The following is a 23,130-nucleotide window of genomic DNA, read 5'->3' as shown; positions in this document are numbered from 1 at the left end:
AAATAGCGTTGAGCTGCGTCAATTTGTCAAAATTCATATCAAAGCATGCACTGTGGATTATATTACATATAAGGTACAATAACCATATAGTTTTTAATTACAAGTTTAACATCGAATTGATAGAGTGTTCTTTTCCAAAACGCCATCGCCTATGCAAATTGGTCATATCCAGCCCACTGACAGGGCATTCGTAGATCCGCTAAACTGCTCATCTTAATGCAAAACGAAAGTATAGTTCAAAAATTTAGTTTTGACACCTTATCCTTTATAATTTGTGGAGAGATATCTCTCGACGATCTTAAAACGACTGACTTGATCGAATTAACGATCACAATAGTTACCCAATTACCCGAAATTTCGGGTCGAGCGAGGATTTCCAAGCTGGCGGAAATTTCTTCTTTGGAGACAGGGTTACGCATTGAATCCCTGATATTTTGAATAACTGTATCAAGCTTAAAAGCCTTTTTAGCATGCGATGGAGACATATCCAGGCCGGTAGACGCAGCAGGAGCCAGCAGGAGTAATACATTGATAATATCCGGGACGCGGCTGGCAGCAGCTCGTTGCAACATTTTCTCTTTCGATAGTAGCGGAGTCAAAGTCGCTTGACGAAGTGCCTTGCTCTTGATTCTCTCTAAGAGCCCGCTTTGTCGTTCGGCCGCGCATGATTTCACTCGAGACGTTTTCTCCTGACTAACGCTGATTATCTCGGTTGCTTTTGGCTTAACTATCCCTAGCTTTATCCCCGAGGCTTTCTTCTGTCCTATTGAAAGAAAAGCTTTTGGAACCGAATAAATCGGTGCCAAGGGAATATTTTGCATACAGTCAAATTTGGGTGTTTTGGTGTGACTTTTCAAGTAGATATGTTCCAGATTCTCCTCAAAACGCTCTTTGAGTTCATCTTCATTTAGGGGCCCTTGGGAACCGTTTTTGTGGCTATTTACTGCCACTTTCTCAAGAAGAATTCTTGCTCCATAATCAATTAGTCTTAAATGACTTCCCAGTGGGGACTCGCCTTTCATCCCATTGTTTTTGATATATAATAATCTTTGAATATCAGTAGTGAGAACCTTGCGCTTTTTCCAAACCCGTTCAACACTCGGAAGAAAGCTTTGAAGATCGGCGGGAGACGTAAATCCATTGTGTGCAAAATGCAACGATAATGCTTGCAAAAACGAAGAATATAGGGCAATGAGTTCGTAATAGGAGGAAGGACGGTTCTCCTTTTCGGGATATTTGTTCGGAGTACTTGTAGAGGTTGTAGGCTCAACTGGATATTTGTTGAGTGTGTGGTCAGCTTTATTGGAAGGTGACAGAGCCAACGACTTTTTCTGTTCAAGCTCTGAACTCGAGCCATCGTTCGCAGATGTATTATTTGACCTCGTTGCGCGAGGGTTCAAAGTCTTTCGTTCTTTCACTGGTCTTGGATCTACCGCAGGTTCGCCAATGTCCGTGGGCTGCAATTTCCGTTTAAGAGAAGAGTCGGCATCCTTAACCGCAAGTGCCTTTGCTCCCGCATTGGCCTTGCCTGTCCGTGCAAAGCCCTGGATGCCCGCCTGCTTCGTTCGCGCTGGTGGAAGGAGAGTTTGAGCTCGCTTGGGTGCGCGGTTGCGCAAAGTTGTAGCGGGCATAGCTAGCCCTTTCTCGTCTCTAGCAAGAATGATCAAGTAAGATATATTGCAATTAGATATGGAAGTGGTAATCCATCGAATGCAGTGTTGAGAAAGAAAGTCGCCGGGATGTCTTGCAGCGCGTTAATTGGTTTTCTCGACGCGATATTGTCGCGTCACGCGTCAAAACCTTAGTTAATGATCCACACCATCGTGGCGAGCATCACACTAAGCCCCTTTCAGGTGGCGAACTGCGGCTGTCTCCACTCTCAGAACCGATTGCATCATCGCCAGCCCAGCTTCCAACCATGAAGACGGGCTGATGGAAATATTGATGCCTCTGATGCAACCGAGAATCGATATCAGAGTATGTCCCGAACAATAGCTACTCTATAATGAGTATGAAATTTGAACATCTACACTAGCTACGCTGGAATGTAGAGCATGGAAGATATCGACTCAATATTGGCAAAGGAGAACAAATATCATGGCAATTTGCAAGACTGAAGGAAGGGTCCATTTATTGACATTGTACAACAACTAGGAAGCAGGCAAACAAAGACAGCAAAAGATTCAGGGAATCAATAGCACAAGGCATCATTCACCAGAGGAAGAATCTAGCGAAACTAATTACTATTTCGCAGGTCCGTAACGAATCCCGTCGCAGCACTTCAGTTTCCCCCCCATATGAGCGACATTATATTTTGAGATTTACTTCTTACCGCCACCAAACCAGGACGAGATGCCGCTTTTTGCCTCCTCGGCTTTCTTCTCAGCATCCCGTTCTAAACTGTCGAGTTTCTGATGAAACTCTTTGGAGGTATCCTGTCGAGCCTTCTCTAATTCGTTGGCCCTCTCCTTTGCAAAATCTGTCGCGCGCTGGTCTAGGCGTTTCGCGGCGTCGCGCACTTTATCTGCCTATAAGATGGGGGTATTAGAATCAATATAGCATATTGAACTAGGCGTGTGCACTTGCTCCTTCATCAATTTTAGCTCCAGCACGAGCACCGACACCCTCGGCATCTCTGCCAACATCGCCTCTGATCTTGTGTTTCGCCCTGGAGGCATCATCTAGAGAGCACAGGAAGTTGGCATCTGATTAACGTGTCCAATTATTAGAGAAATATCTAACCTTCGAAGTTTCTTGTCGCTTTTTTGTAATCTCCTCCAGCATTGTAAAGGTAATAAGCGCCAGCGCCTACGACACCCACACCAATCCAGATGGGCATACGTGATTTAGCAGCCATGATGTTTGAAATGTATGGAGCAGGATCACTTAAGGGCAGAGAAGACAAATCAAGCACTCTGTGAGTAATTCCAAGAGGGTAGTTGATACAACAGATGGCTGAGGGCAGTCCAGGCTTAAATAGAGAGGGGAAGGTTGGACCAGGATGGCCATTCTGGCTGCTGTACCTCTCGCCTTAGAGTTCTGAGCTAAAGGCGAGCAATGACGTTAGAGACCGCCGAGACTTCCAACTTACTGCAACTTTTGGTTGGCTGCACGTGATGGGATTTTTAGTCCATACTGCACTGGTACCCTAACAAAGTCGCATTGTACGGACAAAACGATGTATGTTGATTGCAGGGGTATGCCATTGGCATGGGTCGAGAGTGAGGACGGCATGGCGCTCTTGGGATGTTCAACACGAATTATTGATTGATAATATACCCATTGTAGTGCTGATAAAGTCTTTTTGTATCCGATGCATTTGCCCGAAACCTACACAAAACAATGCTCCTCAAAGTGCAAAAAAATCGGCTTCATAAAATAACTTCTGATACATGCTTCCAAAGTCCTAGAGCGAGAAAGAAGAAAAATGTTAAGAGACAACAAAAAGCTTAATTATAATATCGTGGTTCGTCGAAAACATGGTAGCGATGGCCACGAACGCCCTGTCCGCGGAACATGGCTGGGAATCGCATGCCGGCTGGGACCCGTTCTTCTGAGATACGCTCACTAGCTCCTTCTGGCTCGCCTATAAGGAATTTTCCAATCTGAAAACCAAGCTGTTAGTAATTGGAGCAAAGGAGATGGGTTTGTAATAATACCTGAAGCTCTGTGTCCGTAATGGTACCACGGCTCACTCGTGCGTATCCAACTCTACGAATGTTCTTATAGAGGATATACTCGCACCACCGATCCCAATCGCTAGAATCAATATCCTTCATACCACTAATATCGCTGACGTATGTGTTGTAGTTGCCTTCAAGTGGTTTTGTGACAAGGTAGCTGAGTAGAATGAGAGGTCTGGGTGACGAGCCCATTAGTTTAGAGAGATATTCTGTCTGAAGTCTTCGATCCTCTGGATCTTCTTCCTGTCCTGAATGAAAGACGACCACGTCGATATGTTGTCCATACATATCCAATGTTGCGTGAATAGCCGGTGCAAGCTCACCAACCGGTGAAGGCAGTAAGTGGTGTGTTGAATTGAGGATTGGGAACTTGGAAAGAAGGGCGCATCCCCATGTGTGCTTGTTCGGACCGGGACCGTAGTCGACATACATTCCAAGATCTTCAGCAAGGAACTGGGTTGTATCTCTATTACCCATGATGATCCTCTGAAGATCGGATTCTAGAAGCCCCACAACATCAAGCTCTAGGTCTCGAATGGCATCACGCATACGCTTCTCTGAAGACCACATGTCATTGTCCAATGAAAAATGAACGGTCCAAATCCCTGCGGTAACAAGCTTCTCCTCTTTGTGATACGGGGTGTAATCGTTGGTCGGGAAGCGGAGGTATGAAGTCGCAACAGAGATTATCTGTAAAATGGCAATTACATAGTAGTAATAAGACCGCTGCTTTTTGTTGAAGGATGCCGCTTTCTTGTTCCGAGATGAGGGTGATGAATTCGAAATGGAGGCAGAGAAAACACCAGCTCCAATCAATAGCATTGTAGCTGTCATGACCCAGTCTGTACGCTCTCTCACGAGAGGACCACCTGGAACGAAAGCATACGCAACAACCCAGACATGGAAAAGAACCATGAAGTTGTATATAAGGAATCCGAAGCCAAATGTTGTCGCAGGAGAGTGTCTCAAAGCGGAGCGCAAAAGGACCGGTGCAACAGCCATGAGATACATGGACAGTGACAGGGCACCATAGAAGCCTCTCCAGTGGGAGAAATTGGTCAACATAGCGGCACCAATTGACCCAAGACCAAAAGCAGTCCAGCTTCCGGAGAAACGAGGATAGGTTAAACCTAATATCACGCCAACTCCCATTGCAAAAATGGTCATCGAGCCGTGAGGAACTGCAATTGGACCTCGAATTGGGAACCCGTCCCACACCCAGGATATCATGGTGCTGGAGTCTGACATAAGAGAGTGCATGCTAAAGAACAACCCACCGAGACCTAGAGCAGCGAGAAGGGAAGGTCCTTTTTTACCATTGGACTGGTAGTAATCAACTGCAGTACTTCTCTGTCGCGTCGAGCGAAGAATAGCGAGTATAGCTAGGGTAAAAGCAGTCTTGTTCCACCCGCCATTTCCAGGGTGCAGAATGGGCCAAATTGGGTTGTTAGTTTGGAAGGCATATTTAGCGACGCTTGAAGCAAGTAATCCAATAGTCCAGGCAATTATTCGGCTTTCAAGTCGCGCCGGCTGAGTGCGCTCCGCATACCAGGTAGCGCTCCACGCCAGGCATCCCATGGCGACGGAGAATCCCACGATAAAGAGCCGATAAGCTGGATTCTGCACAAGGTATGCGAAAAGGCCCGGAAGGGTCATTAAATGTAGGAACCAGATGTTATTCGTCGCGAAGGAGCGCAATGAAGAAATCGCCAGCAGGAAGGGAGAGATGGTGACCATCACGAGGACTTCATAACCTGAGATACCCATGTGCCACAGGGGAAAATCTGAGATGATTGTTAGATTATGCGTACGAATGCCTGAAAGCCACACTTACACCATACTAATACCCCAAGAGATGTAAGGATGGACCAGAAGACGAACTACAATATAGGTGTGAGTGGTGAGTCCGCCTTAGCTGAGATATTTCGACATACCCCATTATAAACATCAGCTGCAGCATCAATTGCCTCGGAGAGAAAAAAACCCTCACCAAGGGAATGTCGAACAGAGATATCCTTTCTAAATTATTGATTAGTGGGGACTTTCGAAGATCTATACTTCTGGTCTAACGTACTGCTTTTCAATAACAGCATCTCTGGCACTCTTAGTTGATCTGTTCATTCATTTAGAACTAGTTCCACTATTCGCAATAACTCGCAGCGAAAGTACATTTGTACATTTGTTCTTATTTCGGAAGCCGTGGGACATACCCTCTGCTAACGCCTTTGACATCTTTCACTACTAGCTCGAACCCCTCAAAATCTAAGGCGGTCACCGCATCAAACCCAACATCGAATAAAATGAGTGACCATTCAAAAAAGGCATACGCAGTGTAGGCTATTCGAGAATTAGCTGAGGTGTTTTGGAAATAGTGAAGGTTCACTACTTACCACCAGGGACTTTGTGAACTTTATGTTGGATAAAGAAATAAATTAGAGGAATGAGAGTGCCAAAAAAAAGGCCTGCAAATATTTTTCGATATTTCAGGGCCTTCGCGTTATTCGGACTAAGAGCAAGACACCCCAATGTCCAGGGAAGCGTAGCTACAAGGTAACATATCATAAATATGTCGTGCCAGTCGTGGTCATCCGTCGAAGTAACGTAAGTCCATCCGCCGCAGGTCAGAGTTCTGAAGATTCCCGTCCCCGCAACGATCTTTGGAAGGGTCGAATTCGGCCGAGCTGTGAGAATGTACCACAGGAACACGAGTGCAAATCGAGGCCCAGAGGTGATCGCGATAAAGACCTGGAAAACGGACCTCTCTGGATACCTATCCCCAATTGTTGCGGACACCGAAGGGAACCATTCTTGTGGGTATCCGTAGTATTCGTTCTGCACGATTTTCTCGAAATGCAGAGCCACACCGACAATTAGCGCACCGATAAATGCTGCATAAGCTACGACAGTATGTGTCCATGATATCCATTTTCCATTAATCTATCCAGGTTTGTTAGACCACTCCACAAAATAGCAAGGGCACAGGACCAGGAACTTACCGAAACAACCGTATCCCCATCCCTGAATTTCGGGGCCATGGCGACAAACTGCGAATGAAAGAATCCAAGCAGTTTACGAGCGTCGCGTATCAAAACTCCATTAAAAAGAATATAAGAAGAAAAAGGAAAAGAGCGTCGCGAAGGAGAAAAACGAGCTGGAGCGGATTTCTGGACCTTTGCCCGGAAGGAGCAGGAAACGCGCAATTTAGGGGTTATCAGCCTAGGCACAAATAAGGTTCGGAAAATACTATTGTTCCGTTCCGAACTGCCGAACTTTAATTTCAATGGTTTACGGAGTATCTTGACTCTGGATTGCACCATAAGAAACACTGAACCTTGAGGGCTGCAGTTGATCATGGCGGCCGCGAGTGACAAGGCTCGGTTCTATCTTGAGCAGTCGATTCCAGAGCTCAAGGAGTTTGAAAAAAAGAAAATTTTCTCCAAGGTATGTATGCCCTTGCGTTGCCCTTCCGCCGCCTTTCGATTTTTCTTCTCGCTAACTCACCGTTTTAATAGGATGAAATCGCCTCGATCACGAAAAGACGCTCTGAATTTGAGCATAGAGTAAACGCACGCGGGCCTTCGCCTGCGGACTTTGCCCGGTATGCCGAGTATGAAATGAACCTGGATACTTTACGGCGGAAACGCATAAAACGACTTGGAATTAAAGCACCCGCCCACTCGGGCCAGAGAAGAATCTTTTTTATCCTTGACCGGGCCACACGAAAGTTCCATGGTGACCTTAGCCTTTGGATGCAGTACATCGCGTACACTCGAAAGCAACGGGCGCATAAGAAGTTGTCGCAGATCTTTACCAGCGCTTTGCGCCTTCACCCAAAAGAAGTTGAGTTGTGGATACTCGCTGCGCGCTGCGCACTCGAAGATCATGCTGAAATGACACTGGCGAGAGGCTACATGCAGCGTGGGCTACGATTTTGCAAAAACTCGAGAGCCCTATGGTTACAGTACGCAAAGCTCGAGATGATCTACATAGCCCGAATAGCTGCCCGACAAAAAATCCTCGGCCTTGACAAGGAAGCAGAGGGCAACAAAAGCAATTCTTCTAATGCTGCCATGGAAATGGATACGCCCCAACTAACTTGCGAAGACATTAACCCCACGCTGGAGAAAGACGAAGTTGATAAAACCGCTCTCGAAGCCTTAAATTCCACTCCCGCCTTGTCTGGGGCCATACCAATTGCTATCTTTGATACTGCGATGAAACAATTCAATGATGATGATCACCTCGGACTCGACTTTTACAAAATATTTGCCGAATTTCAAGATACACCCTGCCTAAAAAGAGTGTTAACTCACGTTGTCGAGCATCTGATGGAGGCGCATGCTACAAGCCCCCACTCTCAAATATGCTATATTAGGCTCCCTGTCGAAGGGATAAAACTAACAACCCCGCAATATCCCCAGCAGCTCGCCATATCACTAAGCCGGCTCAGAGAGTATTCCTCGACCATATTCTCACGGGACTTGGCGGAGGAACTTATTACTTGGCTCACTCCGCTTCTTTCGATTGATGATCTTGACCCGGCACTGCGCCAAGTTATAGAAGCCATTCTTGGCCGTGCGGTGCGAACGATGGGTCTTACCACATCGCAAGTACAAGGTACTTGAGCTTAGAAGAGAGAATAGAACCCAGTTACCTATAATGAGTTATTCTTCCCACGATAAAAAGAAGGGCGTTCTGCATCGGAAACCTCGGGCATTTTGGCGTCCCAATAGTGTTGTAATTTTCTAATATGACAATTGAAACCATCAATCATCATGTCCTTTGCTTCTGCGGTTGCTCTTCTTATTACTGTGCACCTTCTTTAGCCGTATTCTACCTTCATTCGCTCTGTCTTGCCTTCATAAAAAAGTGTTAATATCTCTAAAAGAAAGATGCCATATGCTACCCACAATTTCTGGACCTTCTTTTGCTGCTGAAGGGATGTTTCACCAGGCACAGCTGCCTTTCCAGCTTCGACAAGTGTATCGTGGAGTTTTTCGAAACAGAGTTCAAGATTGCGCGACTGCTTTCGTGTTTCGTCCGAATGAATTACTAAACTGTCCGATCTACCAGCAAAGTAACGGGAGGACCGGATTTTGGGGTGAAGTATAGATGGCACGAGAGGAAGCAGCGCTGCCAATGGGACCTTGAGTGTGACCTTGGAGTTTACTCTTGTCATTTTTGTTAATAGTTTCACCAGAGCCAAAACAGGTAAATCACGTACTTATTGACATTTTGGCCGCCTGGTCCACTTGATCTACTGAAGCCTATTTCGCATATATTTCTAGGGATTGTCCGAGCAGAAAGGCCGGCAAGCCATGATCTGGCTACCTGTATTTCTTCGGCATTCACATGTCTTATTTGTTGCGAGGCATATCTAATAAGGAAGTCTGTACGAGCAAAGAACCCCAATCTCAAGAAGGATGTGAGCCGGACCATTTGAGACAATCTCCATGATAAGACCAGCAGTGTGTTATTTTTTCCTGTTGCCATGAGCCGAATTGCTGAATGAGTGGCTTGAGTTTGGCTTAGTCAGAGGGCTAGACACCACAAGCTTCTGGCCACCTGCTGTCCCACTCCTCTCCCCCATTTCACAGCAATCTCTTCGTGATCAGAGCTGCTTTCCCTCCCACGCCCTAAGACCACTTCACCCCCCCATCGTAGCTGTTCTGCAGTTTCTCCATCTCATTTTATTCACTTCATCTGATCAACCAGCAACCCCCTAACCTCAGCGCACTTTTAGCTATCCCCGAAGCTTGTTGCCCGCTTGACAGCGCAAGCTTTCAATGAATGCCCATTGGAAAAGGCGGCCTGAAGATGACATCCGTACCTCCTGACGACGTTATTCATTTTCGTGGCAAGACCTTAACCCCAGAGAGCCCCCGGCCTCTCCATATCCCGGAACCTTCCAACATTCCTGTCCTCGAGAACCAGATGGACCCAATCTTCAACGATACATCCACGTATAACATTACATTGCATGCAAAAGACACTACATCCAGCTTACCCAGGGCTGGTGACACGGCTCATCTAATGGAACAATATGCGCGTATTTATTCGCTTCTGGCGGACAAAAATCAGACGATGGAAAACGGCGGTGGCGGAGACCAAGGCTCATCTAATATTCGTGACTTTGATCAAGCAGAGGTTCAAGAGATAAAACATGGCTCAAATGTTTCAGATCCTCAAAATTCCCACTCGGCCTGCCACTTTAAATCCACGTTGGTCCCCATGTCTGCCCAAGAACATTGCACGACTTCGTCCAAGGACTATGCCAACTGCCCTACTGTCGCCATTGCTTTTAAGACCGAAGTTGACTCATCTATTAATCAAAATCACCCACCTAATACGGCGCCGCAAGGTAGCCAAAGCCAATCTAATAGCCAAACCATGCCTCATGACCCAGACAGCGGAATAAATTATGAGTCGCTTCTCGATAACCTTTGCCAACCAACTGCGACTGCTCCGTCCCTGAGCGAAGCATCTGCCCTTCAATCAATTCCTGCTACTGGTATCAATACCCGCTCATTGGATACCGAGCCCTCATTATCTTCTCCCTATACTCTTCCTCCACGCCCGCCTCCTCAGGAGAAACCGTATATCCACCCCAATTATTCGCCCACAGATGATATTCGTTCATTCCATAATATCCATACTCAAAAATCCACCACTAGTCCTCACGTTGCCCAGAGTAATCTTTATGAAGCTGCAGCTGTGCCACTAGGTACACCTGGAGAAATTCCCCAATCGTCCTTACAGAGTGGACTGTACCCCCCAGTTTCGTCGTTTCAGCAAACCCACATTACTACCCCGCAGGTTGACAATGAAGCTAGTAGATCTGTGTCAGGGAACGATCGAAGTGAATCTTCGGATGCCCTCGCCTCCAAACCGCAAGAAAGCCGAAACGACGAAGCCCCATGGGGGCCGGAAATCCAAAGGAAGTATGATGATTTTCTTCATAACGAACGGACTTATGTCACAGAAGGCGTATGGGATCGCTTTGCTTCCGGCTCAAGGCTGTTTGTTGGTGTGTGATCCCAGTGGATTTAGACGCAGTGATGAATTAACTAGTAATAGGTAACCTTCCAAGCGAGAGAGTAACCAAACGCGATCTATTCCATCTTTTTCACAAATATGGGCAACTTGCACAGATCTCGATCAAACCGGCATATGGATTCGTTCAGTTTATGGATGCCGCATCCTGCCGTAGGGCCCTCGATGCAGAGCAAGGCGGTTCTATCAGAGGTCGAAAAATTCGTAAGCTACGGATAACCTTCCTTGGTGCATAGCGAAACTAATGGCATAGACCTGGAAATATCCAAGCCTCAGCGTAACACACGCAGCACAGTGGAAAACTCCAGGCAACGAGGTAAAAGAAGGTCAAGGTCGCCTGATCGCGCTAAAGGCAGGGAATCGCGACGTGGAAATCGAGGAGATCGAATCTCGAGTGGTAGGAGGTCTTCTTTTGATGAAAACAAAGACCGTGCAGACGGTCGTCACGGTGATACCTATAGACCAACGAAGTCTCCTCCCCAAGCCAGTCGCCGAGATGAGTACCGGTCTCGAGACCGCAGCATCGACAAAAAGGATCCTCGTGGCAGGAGACGCTCAAGATCTCCATATAGGTCAAGTGACCGCTACCGCAGTCCTACTCCCAGGGCCCAAGGTTATGATAGCGATTCTGAGCTTCCTATCCCGAGACGAGCACCGCGGCACGTTCCCGATGTTCAAATAATTGTTCTGGAGAACATAGCTAAGTACGTCCAACTCTACTTGTATGATATCTTTGATCCTGACCTCCTAGTGAATTTGTGTATCGCGTCGAAACCTGCTTTAGAGACCATAATTTACGAACAGATGTCTTAATTTTGAGTCCTCGTATCAGACTTCCTCCTGTCATACGACGCCAGATATTAGAGGGGGTTCTTGCTATTGTGAAGCTTTCAAAGTCCAACCAGTATGCAGGGAAGATTCCTTTGCAGGTTTTCGACCGTAGTAGCGGTGTTAATAATGTCCGTTTCAACGGTGGGGCTTCCCTCATTCTAACTTTCGCGGTACAACGCTAATTTTATTAAGAATACTCTGGGCTTGAGCCCAAAGTGGCCGCCGAAGTTATACTACAGGCACGGAATATCTCTATAAGCGCACCTAGTCCAGCCATACCGCCGCATGGTCTTGGAATCCAAGCACCTCTGCCACCGCAAAATATGGCTCCGCAGCCCAATATTGCCAATCTTATATCGAACCTCGACGCTCCCACCCTTCAGTCTCTACTTGGAGTCTTACAACCGAACCCTGTCGGTATTGCCCAGAACTACGCCTCACCTAATCCACAATCAGCCGACCTTGCACATCTTCTTAATACTATCTCACACCAAACTTCAACCGTCAGTTCAATTATTCCAAGTAGTCAGAATTTTGCCCCATTGCCTACTATTGGGCAATTCCCAAACAATACTGGTGTTGAGACGGAGACCAACCTTGCAACCCTTCTTTCCCGGGGCCAACCGCAAGCCAACCCCTCTCAAGTACAGAATATTATTGATCAGTTGACTCAGTGGAAGAAGTAAAGCACCCAAGCATTTGTTTGAACTTATATGATTAGCGATGTCAGCTGTAATGTGAAATTGTGATCTAGATTTATATGTAGTTTACACAGTATCATAATTTTCCTCCCTCATAGCTCCCTTTAACTATGGAAATCAAATGTGAAGTCTGTACCGGATTATCTGACTGGCCTGGTTCTTAAACTCATGCTAATCATGTCTTGCATGCCTCAATGGTGATTCGGAGGCAAAAAATGCAGAGACTCCATACATAGTCCCACACCTCAGGTTGTCTGGCAAATTCTTCACCAAAAACAGAGCGGAGAGAAAAAAATTTACTTTTAAGCAATCCAAAATCCAGCAAACATATATTGTACAGATAAACAACTAACCCCGACAATGCGCCGTACCGTGGTATTATATGCTGAAAGTCATTCTATCATGGATTTTATTTCTGACCTTTGGCTGCTGCCTCGTCCTGTTTTATCCGCTCAATCGACAGATCTCGTCTATACTCCATTACGCGTTTTTCTTTGAAGTATTTCACCTAAAACAAGGACTGAATGTTAGGGAATGAGAATGGTATAAGGAAAGCAAATGACCTTACCCATGTCGCCGAGCAAGCGCTATCAAACTCTTGAATTTCCTTCCCACATTTAGACCGTGCTTCTCCGTCTTTTCTTATCGAATCGATGATGCCGTTCTCATCCAGGCATCTGAAGAACGAGTCCCGCGCTTTGTAACATTTGTCTCGGCTTGAGCGATCAGGGGCGATTTTACCACCATCGGAGGCTTTTTCGGGTTTATTGGGGGAGCTCGAGAACCAGCCCATGGTGTGTAGATGGTTTGAAAGCTAGGAGAAGGAATTATGACCGTTATTGTTGAAAGTACCTCCGAACTTCTTAGTAAATCAGTTGCCGGTCTAGTTAGTGGAAACTTCGTCGGCGGAATAATGTGAGTTCTTGGCGGCGCAAGGTAGAGTCACGTGCCGAACTTACTGCAGGCATCCGTCATCGTGGCTGTCCATAATTCTCGACTCAAAACAAATCCATAAGACTGATAATGCCAATGTCTTTCCCTTTTTTGCCGGACTTTTACTAGTATTACATGGGATAGCGATGACTCTATCGAATTCCTACTACCTTGCTGACCCATAACGCATTCATGCAATCTCGTCAGCGGAAGCTTCGAAGAGCCGGTGCTCTGAGAGATCTCCCGCCTTTGCATATATTCAAGAAAATTGTCATTTTACAAACTGCGTATTATACATGCGCCACAGGACTTATATTATTTACGGCTCTTGTAGCCGGCACGGCATTTTCCGCTGATCTTGTTCTGAGTTGGCGGAGTTTACGGGGGGACACCACGATCGGTTGGACCCTCAGTTTTGTCTGGCTACTGAATAGCTTTTTTGGGTATGCTGCATCTCCGCCGAAGAAGTCTACTTTTTAATAGCTAATTTTTCTATTTGTAGTGTTATATTCATCCTCCTCTTTGTCTCCCGCTCAAAACTTGTTCCCGACTTTGCGCTCACTATCCACTTCATCCATCTGATCATCACCACATTTTACACCCATGCCGTTCCTTCCAATCTCTTATGGTGGAGTTTGCAGGCTGCTAGCGCTGCCCTGATGATATTTGGCGGTATGTGGGCTTGTCAGTATAGGGAGCTCCGGCCGATTGCATTTGGAGGTTCACCTTCCAATCACAGAGGGACTAACCGATCAACCGCGGATGCTGTCGTGCGGGATGATGATGTAGAGCTCGCGGGCTTTGCCCAAGGAACAGGCCGCGGCCGCGATCGGGGTGGCGGCGGAAAGTACGAAATAGTTGCCGCGAAGGAGCGTTCAGAGGAACCTATTTGAAGCAGTTCGAGTTTTGAATCTTGCTATCCTTCCTCACACTAAATTTGTTTTTTTTCTTGCACTCTCATGGAGTCCTGGAGCCTGGAATACCCTATAGTATCGTTGACGACGTTGTCTTCTGCATTCGGAGCAGGATTCCTTGGTATTTAGAATTATATCTTTCCTTGCATCCTTGCTAATAACCTTCTTTTCTACTACTACTATTTTGGAGGGAAATCCGGCCAAGCTCAATATGGGATCTGACATATCCCCTCTTCAAATTTCATCGTATGAGTAACGGATATATATCTGCCTAATGGCTTCGGAACGGCCAAACCTAGCGCTAGTCGCAATATAGGCTCCTAATCTGCGCGCATATGGCTAGATATGTAGTGGAAGTTTCCAAGTCTTACTCAGCTATAGTCAGTCAACCAGCTTGTTCTCTGGAATAGTAATGTCTCCTTGTTGAAGCTTTGGCCATGACGTAGCCCACAACTGACACTTCTTATGTAATCACAGGCTTCGACCTCATTCCCCACAACCTCTACGGAGTAGTAGTTAGAGCTACTCATCGCCCTTGGACGCATCGCTGCTCCGTACATCGAGTTGTATAATATCCAGGCTACTGAGCTTTATCTATATATTCTTAAACTGTGGTTGATATTCTGTTAGTGAGAGGGAAACATCCAGTTGTCCAGGTGCAGACAAGTACGATTTGTGGCTAATCACCAACCAGTTTGTTCGTATCCTATATCCCCCTGTCACAAACATGGAGTGGGTGTTTTTGACTAAGGCTTGATCAACTCCGCCATTACGGCAATTAGAGAGCAAGTTAAACGGTCCGCCGCCAAAGAGCGGGATACCCGAGACTACCATGGCTGATGAGCCGTCGTACATTGACTACGAGGCGTTCCTTGACCCATCGTTTTCGCCTAATGACTTCGCCAATACCTTGATCACTAGCACAAACAACCCTTCTGATACTCAGCTCGATCTTTCCACTCCTCTGTCGAGAGTTCTTTTCGATATTCAAGAAATTGACACTCATATCCATACATTAACGACCAAGTCTGCGCTACCGCTGCTGTCGCATACTCGTAACCAAAATGATGCGGGACAAAGTGTTTTACACACTGTCGAAGCACAAGTTTCTGTCTTGAAAGAAGGATATGAGAGATTAGAAAAGGATGTTGTGAGGAAATGGGAGAATGCTGAGGAGGTGAGAGGGGCTGCGGAGAGATCCTGGGCTACCGTCCGGCTAGCTAGGGCCGTGGGACGATGTTTGATGCTGGGCAGGCAACTTGAAGGCCAGCTCCTAGAGCTTAGCCCGCGTGCTGTAGACACTGGTGGCGGTTCGCCCACTGTTATCAGGGAAGATCATCGGGCACTCATTCGAGCATCACACACCCTTTTAATGCTGCGACGAATGTTTACGACGACAGGCGACAACGAGGAGGGCTACGGGCTCGATAGGGTCAAAGTTATCAGAACGCTCAGAAGCGATCTCGTTGTGCCTGCTGAGAACAGCATCAAGGCTAAAAGTCAGCAGATTCTGAGCAGGTTTTCGGTGACGGCTGTTTCGTCCGATTCTGACGGCGCTGCAAATTCGGCCAAGTATCGCGGAGAGGGCGGTTCTGGGACCACCACCTACGCACAGCAAGAAGAAACGAGGCAGCGGACCATTTCCGCTATTACTACTTTATATCTCCTTTCCCCAACCCCTACCGTTAATATTCCGGCATCTGACTTCACTCCAGAGCTTCTTTTGGCGACTTTGAAGGGCTACATCCATGCAACTGTAACTTCATCACTAAATCCTTTGTCACGAGGACTTTCAATGTTACCAGTGCTCGATAAGGCGCTCTTGGAAGTCTCCACGCGGTGTCAGCACATAGTATCCCTAGAAATTCTTCTAGAGAGCCTAAAGCCCCCAAACCACCCTTTCCTGACATATACGTCAGATCAGGAGACTGATTATGGAGAGCGCCCTGCAGGTAGCAAAACAAAATCTAATCTCCTTCAGCCCGTCCTCCAATTACTCGACACTACATCTCTCCCTTCCTACTTCTGGCGATCACTCGCTTCGTCTCTATCCCCTCGGGTCCAGGAAATCGTGTCCCATGGGGGCGTTTCTGCACGTACCTTGAAGTCAAATCGCGATCGGCTCCGGGAAGATATCAGGGCGTGCGTTTTACGGGGCTCCCAATTGCCCAACTCCGGGACCGGTAGATCCAGGCCCGATACGCCAAGGGTGGTGGGCAACTGGGAGCGCGAGGCTGCTGTTATGATTAGCGCTGTGCTGAGCGGACTCGGGAGATGAGTTGCTTGTTGACGTTCCTGTTCCCATCTTAGGCGATTTGACGATCTTGTTTCATTGTTTGCGAATGAGCGCACAGCGCTCTTATGTGTTCGGGTGGCTTTCTGCAATTCTACGGAGTCCTGTCGTTGGAATGACATGACCCTTTGGCGACATTGCGCGTGTAGCGCAAGTACCCGGCGCATCTTCTTTTCTGGTGGGGGGGAAGCCATTTGGCATACTCTGTATAACTGCATGTATTCAGCTCAGCCTCTTGCATCCCAAATTTTGACTTCCATGCTACCACTCCATGCACTGCAGCCCAGAGATCTTGTCCAGTCGTAGCCCGTCGGGGAAACACCTGATGAGCGGAGTCGATCCAAAGCATGGGTCTGTGTGACTGCAACCATCCGCTGTTCACTCCCTATATGCTTCTTTTCAAAACAACCCCCTCGGATGCTCCAGAAATATTCCCCCGCGGGGCCCGCTAAGCTGGCTGCGCCCCTCCGCGATGTTGGTAAGCCCAACCCGGTAAACTCAGCCTCCCTGCTCTCTGACCAATTCTCCGGCTTCGATCATGCAAACCTTCCCCTCCCTGCTGAAGGTGATTTCCCCCGCTGATCCAATGTGCCCGAGCGCACAGTCAGAATTCCGACCAGGCCAACCCTGCCGCGCCGGCCCGTTTCGCAACAATAGATGATTCTGTGCGTACGTACAAACGAGTTAATTTTGCGGGGAGAGGAGGCCGCCGCGGTGCCTTATTCGAACAGGCTCCGCCCCCCCCCGTGATTAACGTCGTGGCACCACCAATGCTCTAACGCACACCAGGAACCGCCCTTCGGGCATGCGGTCGTCGCGGGAGAATAACTCTCCGGGCTGAGGGTATGCTGACTGGGTCAGGTGTGTCTTGCGTCCCTTGGGGGTATACTCCGTACCTGGATACATCCGGACAGTGCCGTGCGGTCGCGGGGGGTGAGTGAGTGAGTGAATGTTGCGATCGAGATCGAGCCTGTACGTACATATACGTATGTACATAAACGAAGATCGGTTCCGTGGCGTAAAAGGGGTAATTGTCTTCAGATCTGGACTTGGTGAACTACAGCCATTGCTTCGGGTTTACCTGTGAGCAGTAAGGTGTTCAAAATACATTCCTCATTTTGAAGATGATATGCATAGAACATCATTGCATTCCAGCCCGGCGCGACGATGCAGTGGGGGCGGATGGAGCTGGCAGACAACGTCGACTGACGCTGTACTTTTTGAGGGGCATTGAGGGTCGATGATCAAAGATAAATATCAGGATGGATCTGTGCCATTCTCTGAGGCAGAAGCCAGAAGTCAGAAGTCTTTTTTCTACTCAACTGGTGCGATCAGGGTGTATTATGGCGGGTTTGAGAAGAGTAGGATATCTATCTAACTACGACTCGCATTATCTCATTCTCCTAGATGTATTCCTTTCATGCTCCCACTCAACCTCCTCCACCAGCCGCCGACACGCGACAAACGACGACAGTATAGTTTTTGAGTTGCAGAGAAGGCCAGGGGTATCGGTTCTTGCTCTTTGTCTCGTCAAGCCATACTATCGCAGATCACGGCGTGAAGCACGGCGCGCGGAGGGACGATCGGCGCGGTCGTAAAGAAATAATGACGCAAGCGCACGCACGGCCTTGCCAACGGGCAAACGGGCGTGTCACGCCCGACAGGCGGGGCGACGAGTCGACTGTACGACCGGAGCCGGGGGCCAATCGCTCTGGTGGTGGGTGTGTTTGGGCGGGCGCCTGGCTGGATGGCAACGACCACGGACGGGGTCAGGTAACTCCTAGGTATGCACTCACCCGCCCCGCAGCGCAGCGCATCGCGGGCTTGCTTTCTCTTTCTTTCTTTCTTTCTTTCTTTGTGTGGATGGTGTTTGATATTCCCCCGCACCCCCCGCGGTGTCACGTGCGCGGTGCTTGTTTCGGCGGCGGGGGGAGTTTCAGCCGCACGGCACGGGGAGTAGTGGGCTTAACTAACTCACTGAAACGCGGGCGATTGCTATTAATACTCCGTATGCTCCTGGCTCCACGGGGCGATCGCCGGCGGCCGCGGCCGCAGGGTTCTCTGGCGCCCGAGCCGGTGAGTGAGCAAGTCCTAGTAGTAGTATACGGAGTAAGTACGGAGGGAATGCTCCGTACAGATAGTTAGTCCGTCGGCGCCCTCCTCGCTTGCAGCGCCAGAGCGGCGCGGTGGATGGGGCACGTATTGGGGAAGAGATACGAGGCTAACCAGAAACAAAAAAAAAAAAAAAAAAAGCAACGGGCGCTTGGTGTTTGGGATCGATGACTACTAAAGTGTTATACGACGAACGAGGGCGGGCGGTCAGGCTCGACGTGGCTCCAGACAACCGAGGCGGCCGGCGTCGCCCCCAAGGCGCTTGAGCTTTCGATATGCTTTTCGGTGTATGTAGGTACAGGCACCAGCAAGAACTCAAAACCAGGGGGGCTCGTATTTGCCAACCAGCGCGGTGCCCTGATCTCGCCCGTTCTCATCGGCCAACCCCGGGACAGGCGGGTGTGCGATATATTGTAACTAACTAGCTACTCCGTACGCACACGACCAGGCCTGCTGTACGGGGCCTTTTTTTGTTTTTTGGTTTGTTTTTTCGGGGTTTGAGCAGGATGATGGCGGATGCGAGCGAGGGGATGGAGGGCGGGAGAGTTTGGGCGCTGCAAGGCTCGGGGGGGGGGGGGGGGGGGGGGGGGGGGGGGGGGGGGGGGGGGGGGGGGGGGGGGGGGGGGGGGGGGGGGGGGGGGGGGGGGGGGGGGGGGGGGGGGGGGGGGGTGTTCGTTGGCTAGTTAGTTACTTAGCTAAGGTCGGCGCAGGAAACCGTGGACAGCACAGACAGACTGATTATTATTCAGAGAGGACAGAGGGAGCATCGGGGAGCAGCGGAGGGGAACGGGGCGTAGGGACAGAGGAGGGAAAGAGAGTTTGGACCGCGGACTAGAACGCGGGGCTACGCTGTAACGGGCTAGCGGGGGCGGGCGAGGGCGAGGCGGGGCAGCGCAACGCCGGAGGGAGAGAGCTAGGCGCGAGGCAGAGAGGGGGGTAGCAGGCTGGAGGAAGTAGTGGTAGTGGTACTCCGTAGTAGTAGTAGGTATCATTCGCGGAGTAGCGGCAGGAGTGGTGGTGCTGGTGTAGTTAGTTAGCTAGGGGCTACTACCTAACCTCCCCGTTGGCCCTGGCTGCTGCACCCCTGGCCGCGGCCGCCCAGCCTCCCCCCGCCAGCGCAGTTCCCGCGGCGCCTCAGGCTGTTGGCGCGGGCGATCTCGCCGCGCTCGCCACACGCGCCAAACCTTCGTCGCCACGCGGCGGCACGGCGTCATCGAGAGGAGGTAGGAGTAGTAGTAATAGTAGTCGTTGTGGTTGTCTCTCTCTCCTTCTACTCATCCTCTCGTATCCCTGCTGTCGCTCCGATCGGCCCCTTTCCCGCGCCCCGCCTGCCCACGCTCAGCCGCCCCCCGCCGCCTCGCTCTCTCTTCCGTCTCTGCTTCACCACTACTCCGTAGTCAACTACTCTTCCACTCTCCCACCTTGCTCGACTCAACTCGACTCTCCACACCCCGCTACCCTCGACTCAACTCGACTCTCTACACCCCGCTACCCTCGACTCAACTCAACTCAACTCCCTCGACTCTCTCCACCGCTCTCTGCCCGGCCGCCTCAGCTGTGATTCCAAAGCCGCCGGCCCGTGTTTCGACGTGGCTCTGCCCGCCCAGAGCCGCCTGAACTAGTAAGCCCGTGCTGACCTCCTGCTGCCCCCCCATCCCTCTTCGCCCTCTCGCGTGCACCACCACCACCACCACTCCCCGTCCAGCCTCCGCTCCTCCCCCAACCTCGCCCCCTCCCATCCCATCCCTCGCATCCCTCGCATCCAACCCATCCTCCCTCTCTCTCCCCTCCACAGCCCGCCCGCCTGCTCGCGGTCTCCTCTAACCCACTGTCTCAGTCACGCCGCCCTGCTGCCTCGCCGCCGCCGTGCCTGAACCGTTGATCGGCTCTCGCACATCGCAACCCAAAACCACCGCTGCCGACCCTTAGCTGCCGCCCGGCCCTGCCACGGCCGCTCGTCCCCGAATATCCATACCTCCCCACCACCATGACGGCCTTTCTGCCCGTCAACGTCACCCGCCCGCCCCTCGACCTGAACCGGGACTTGGACAAAGACCCAGACGCCCGCCGCGCCCCGGCCCCCGACCGCCCGGTCGCGCGAGACGTCGCCGACCAAGCCCTGCCGCTGAACTCTTCCACCACAACTACCACCACCGCCGCCAACCACACCGACCGCATCAGTCAGGCTGCTGCCGCTGCCGCCGTCGCCGCCGATCCTGCAAGATCCAGTCTGCCTCATCGCCGCCCTGCTGTGCCCAAACACCCCAGCCGCGACGGCTCGTCCACCCAGGAAGACATGCAGGCCCACGAGTCGGAGGGAGAGCACTATGCCAGCGAGAACGAGCCCGAGCCGCCCGACACCGCGCCCCCGTCCAAGAAGAAAAAGGGCCAGCGCTTTTACTGTCGCGATTTCCCGCCTTGCAACTTGAGCTTCACTCGAAGTGAGCATTTGGCTCGACATATTCGGTTGGATTCCCCCTCCTTGTCTACTTTGTTTCGTCCTATGGTCGCTAGAAAGTGACGCTGACCTTTTTTTTTTTTCCGCTTCGCTTAGAAAACACACCGGTGAACGCCCCTTTCAGTGCCACTGCTCTCGTCGATTCTCTCGTCTGGACAATCTGCGACAACACGCACAGACCGTCCACGTCAATGAAGAGATCCCCGGCGACTCACTGGCCGCCTCTGCCACACGCTTCCAGCGCCAGGTGCGGACAGATCGTATCCGACCTGTGGGCAGAGCCCGCGCCGGCACTGGTGGCAGCCCAGGCAACCATGGTCGCGGCCACGGCCGAAACTTATCCTCATCGAGCATCACCTCTACGGTCTCGTCCTTCAGCCAGGCCGCGGAAATCAGACGTCGCCCGCCGCCGTTGATGATGGCAGGCGATGGCGCGGCGAGAGCCAGGCTCTCCTTGGAAGCCACTTCATCGCCACCCACGACTCCCCCGCAACAGGCCCCCCTGCTCTACCCAGGACAGTCGCCCAGCACGACGCTGTTCACCCCCTCGTCTAGTACCTACGAGTCCTTCTTCGCATCGCCTTCCTCCGCCACCGACTACTGGGGAGAGGGTACGCATAATCGCCGACTCTCCGTGCCTTCGGGGAGCAGATACGATGCGGCCAACGCAATCCGCTACCCGGCGCCGGCTCGACCGCTCGTCCCCGCCGGCCATCCGTACACTGCAGACGGCTTTGTCTACCCCCCGACGATCGTTCCGACCCCACAAGATCCGCAGCCGCCGTTTCCTCCTGAGGCGGACTGGCGGAGAAGGACGTGGCATCCTGGCTCCGGATCCACCCGCCCGAACCCCGGTGGAATGTGGATCCAGGACTCCGTCCCTGGAAGTGTCCAAACTGGGTATCCCGCGAACCTGCAGTCGGTCCCGAATCACCCGCAAAGGCTACCCGGCATCGAGAGTTTCGATCAAATGCAACAGAGCCCATTGGCCCCTCCCCGCCGCGAACCAACGCCCATGCAGATCGACGGCCCTGGCCCAGCTGAGCCAGCGACGCAACAGGCACCCGCTCCTTCGCCGTTTCCGGTGTCTTTTCGCCCCCAGATGCCCGCGTCAAGACCGCAGCCCCCCATCTCAGGACCGGGCCATCGACGAGGGTATTTCTCTCTGGATATGACGCTGCATAGTGGTTTGAACAAGCTTGGCCTTCATGAGAACACCGATGCCACCCGCTGGTCTCGGAACAACGGTGTGCCGCAGACTAGCCAGCCTGAACTGGCTCCTGTGGCCGCCGAACGACCCGCTGACAGACGTCATGTTCCCTTCGATCCAGTACCCAGAGCTGAACAGCCCAACCGGAACAATGTCAATGGCCATGGCTGGTATGACGGCAAATCTGCACCTCCTCCGCCACAGCAACGACAGCCTACTTCCTCTCCCCGCGTCCTGAACGGCGACACCGCTCCGCAGGCCAGCATGGACTATCTGACGACTGTGGTACAGCATGACCGTGGAGCGGAACGTCGCGACTCACTGGTCTCAGGGGATTATAACACTTCGGTAGGTGCCCAGACTTCCATCGCTAATATTAAGTCTTGTATCTAACTCAACTTTCTCTCGATATAGTCGCAACCTCCTGCCCGTGCTAAGCCACAAGGGGACCCGTTCCCCGGCTCAGCCGGCGGCGATGCTCGACTGCAGGCTCTCGTTGCTGTTGCGACGTGCGAGAGCAATAAAAGAGACGCATAGTAGTATCTGCGTGCTGCATAGAACAGGCAGTCTGTTTGTTTTCTTTGAGCACCCCCTCCGCTTCTTAATTATATAATGGGCTTTGCAAGCCTTTTTGTTGACCCGAGGCTGTATCTCCTTTTTTTTCTCTCATAATATTCATCATTATGTTTAGCATTCTTCTTGTTTGTTGTGTTGAGGGACTAGCATGTACGGAGATCGGACCTTTTTGTTTTTTTTTGTTTTTTTTGGACAGCGAGAAAGGAAACAAACCACCGACACCTTCAGGAGTACGGATCTCTAGAGATGGAATGACTTTGGTTTCCTCCCCACCCACCCACCCAGTGCTGGGATATCTCTGTATTCTTTTTCCCCTTCACGCCGGCGTATTCTCCTTTGGGCCTTTTTTTTTTTCTTTTAATTGTA

General features: G+C 50.5%; 9 protein-coding genes across 9 annotated transcripts; 5 read left to right on the top strand and 4 right to left on the bottom strand.

Annotated features, from left to right (window-relative positions):
* Positions 1-236: 236 nt before the first annotated feature.
* LOZ57_005009 (uncharacterized protein) lies at positions 237-2,857 on the bottom strand (the record flags this gene model as incomplete). The annotated part of the gene is made up of 4 exons (XM_049254046.1): positions 237-1,650; positions 2,326-2,528; positions 2,587-2,705; positions 2,743-2,857. 4 exons carry the CDS (start codon positions 2,855-2,857, stop codon positions 237-239), a joined length of 1,851 nt encoding a protein of 616 aa, XP_049106893.1.
* Positions 2,858-3,449: 592 nt separating this feature from the next.
* Positions 3,450-6,718, bottom strand: CWH43 (the record flags this gene model as incomplete). The annotated part of the gene is made up of 8 exons (XM_049254045.1): positions 3,450-3,605; positions 3,660-5,467; positions 5,518-5,563; positions 5,618-5,702; positions 5,758-5,796; positions 5,894-6,020; positions 6,074-6,620; positions 6,680-6,718. The coding sequence occupies 8 exons, from the start codon at positions 6,716-6,718 to the stop codon at positions 3,450-3,452; spliced, it is 2,847 nt and encodes a 948-aa protein (XP_049106892.1).
* Positions 6,719-7,034: 316 nt separating this feature from the next.
* UTP6 (U3 snoRNP protein) lies at positions 7,035-8,308 on the top strand (the record flags this gene model as incomplete). The annotated part of the gene is made up of 2 exons (XM_049254044.1): positions 7,035-7,124; positions 7,196-8,308. 2 exons carry the CDS (start codon positions 7,035-7,037, stop codon positions 8,306-8,308), a joined length of 1,203 nt encoding a protein of 400 aa, XP_049106891.1.
* Positions 8,309-8,505: 197 nt separating this feature from the next.
* On the bottom strand, positions 8,506-8,862 carry LOZ57_005006 (uncharacterized protein; the record flags this gene model as incomplete). The annotated part of the gene is given in 2 exon segments (XM_049254043.1): positions 8,506-8,841; positions 8,854-8,862. 2 exon segments carry the CDS (start codon positions 8,860-8,862, stop codon positions 8,506-8,508), a joined length of 345 nt encoding a protein of 114 aa, XP_049106890.1.
* A 638-nt stretch (positions 8,863-9,500) lies between these two features.
* NAB3 (nuclear polyadenylated RNA-binding protein 3) lies at positions 9,501-12,253 on the top strand (the record flags this gene model as incomplete). Its single annotated transcript, XM_049254042.1, has 5 exons — positions 9,501-10,710; positions 10,761-10,940; positions 10,990-11,440; positions 11,488-11,708; positions 11,760-12,253. The coding sequence occupies 5 exons, from the start codon at positions 9,501-9,503 to the stop codon at positions 12,251-12,253; spliced, it is 2,556 nt and encodes an 851-aa protein (XP_049106889.1).
* A 424-nt stretch (positions 12,254-12,677) lies between these two features.
* LOZ57_005004 (uncharacterized protein) lies at positions 12,678-13,061 on the bottom strand (the record flags this gene model as incomplete). Its single annotated transcript, XM_049254041.1, has 2 exons — positions 12,678-12,776; positions 12,837-13,061. The coding sequence occupies 2 exons, from the start codon at positions 13,059-13,061 to the stop codon at positions 12,678-12,680; spliced, it is 324 nt and encodes a 107-aa protein (XP_049106888.1).
* Positions 13,062-13,393: 332 nt separating this feature from the next.
* LOZ57_005003 (uncharacterized protein) lies at positions 13,394-14,094 on the top strand (the record flags this gene model as incomplete). Its single annotated transcript, XM_049254040.1, has 2 exons — positions 13,394-13,644; positions 13,704-14,094. The coding sequence occupies 2 exons, from the start codon at positions 13,394-13,396 to the stop codon at positions 14,092-14,094; spliced, it is 642 nt and encodes a 213-aa protein (XP_049106887.1).
* An 853-nt stretch (positions 14,095-14,947) lies between these two features.
* Positions 14,948-16,393, top strand: COG5 (Conserved oligomeric Golgi complex subunit; the record flags this gene model as incomplete). The annotated part of the gene is made up of 1 exon (XM_049254039.1): positions 14,948-16,393. The coding sequence occupies one exon, from the start codon at positions 14,948-14,950 to the stop codon at positions 16,391-16,393; it is 1,446 nt and encodes a 481-aa protein (XP_049106886.1).
* A 4,114-nt stretch (positions 16,394-20,507) lies between these two features.
* On the top strand, positions 20,508-22,725 carry USV1 (Up in starvation protein; the record flags this gene model as incomplete). Its single annotated transcript, XM_049254038.1, has 3 exons — positions 20,508-20,986; positions 21,075-22,536; positions 22,603-22,725. 3 exons carry the CDS (start codon positions 20,508-20,510, stop codon positions 22,723-22,725), a joined length of 2,064 nt encoding a protein of 687 aa, XP_049106885.1.
* Between the last annotated feature and the right edge of the window lie 405 nt (positions 22,726-23,130).

This window comes from Ophidiomyces ophidiicola, assembly GCF_022830035.1.
Source record: "Ophidiomyces ophidiicola strain CBS 122913 chromosome Unknown scaffold_23, whole genome shotgun sequence".
NCBI lineage: Eukaryota > Fungi > Ascomycota > Eurotiomycetes > Onygenales > Onygenaceae > Ophidiomyces > Ophidiomyces ophidiicola.
Note: the sequence above shows the minus strand (reverse complement) of the source record. Positions and strands in the feature narration are given on the sequence as shown.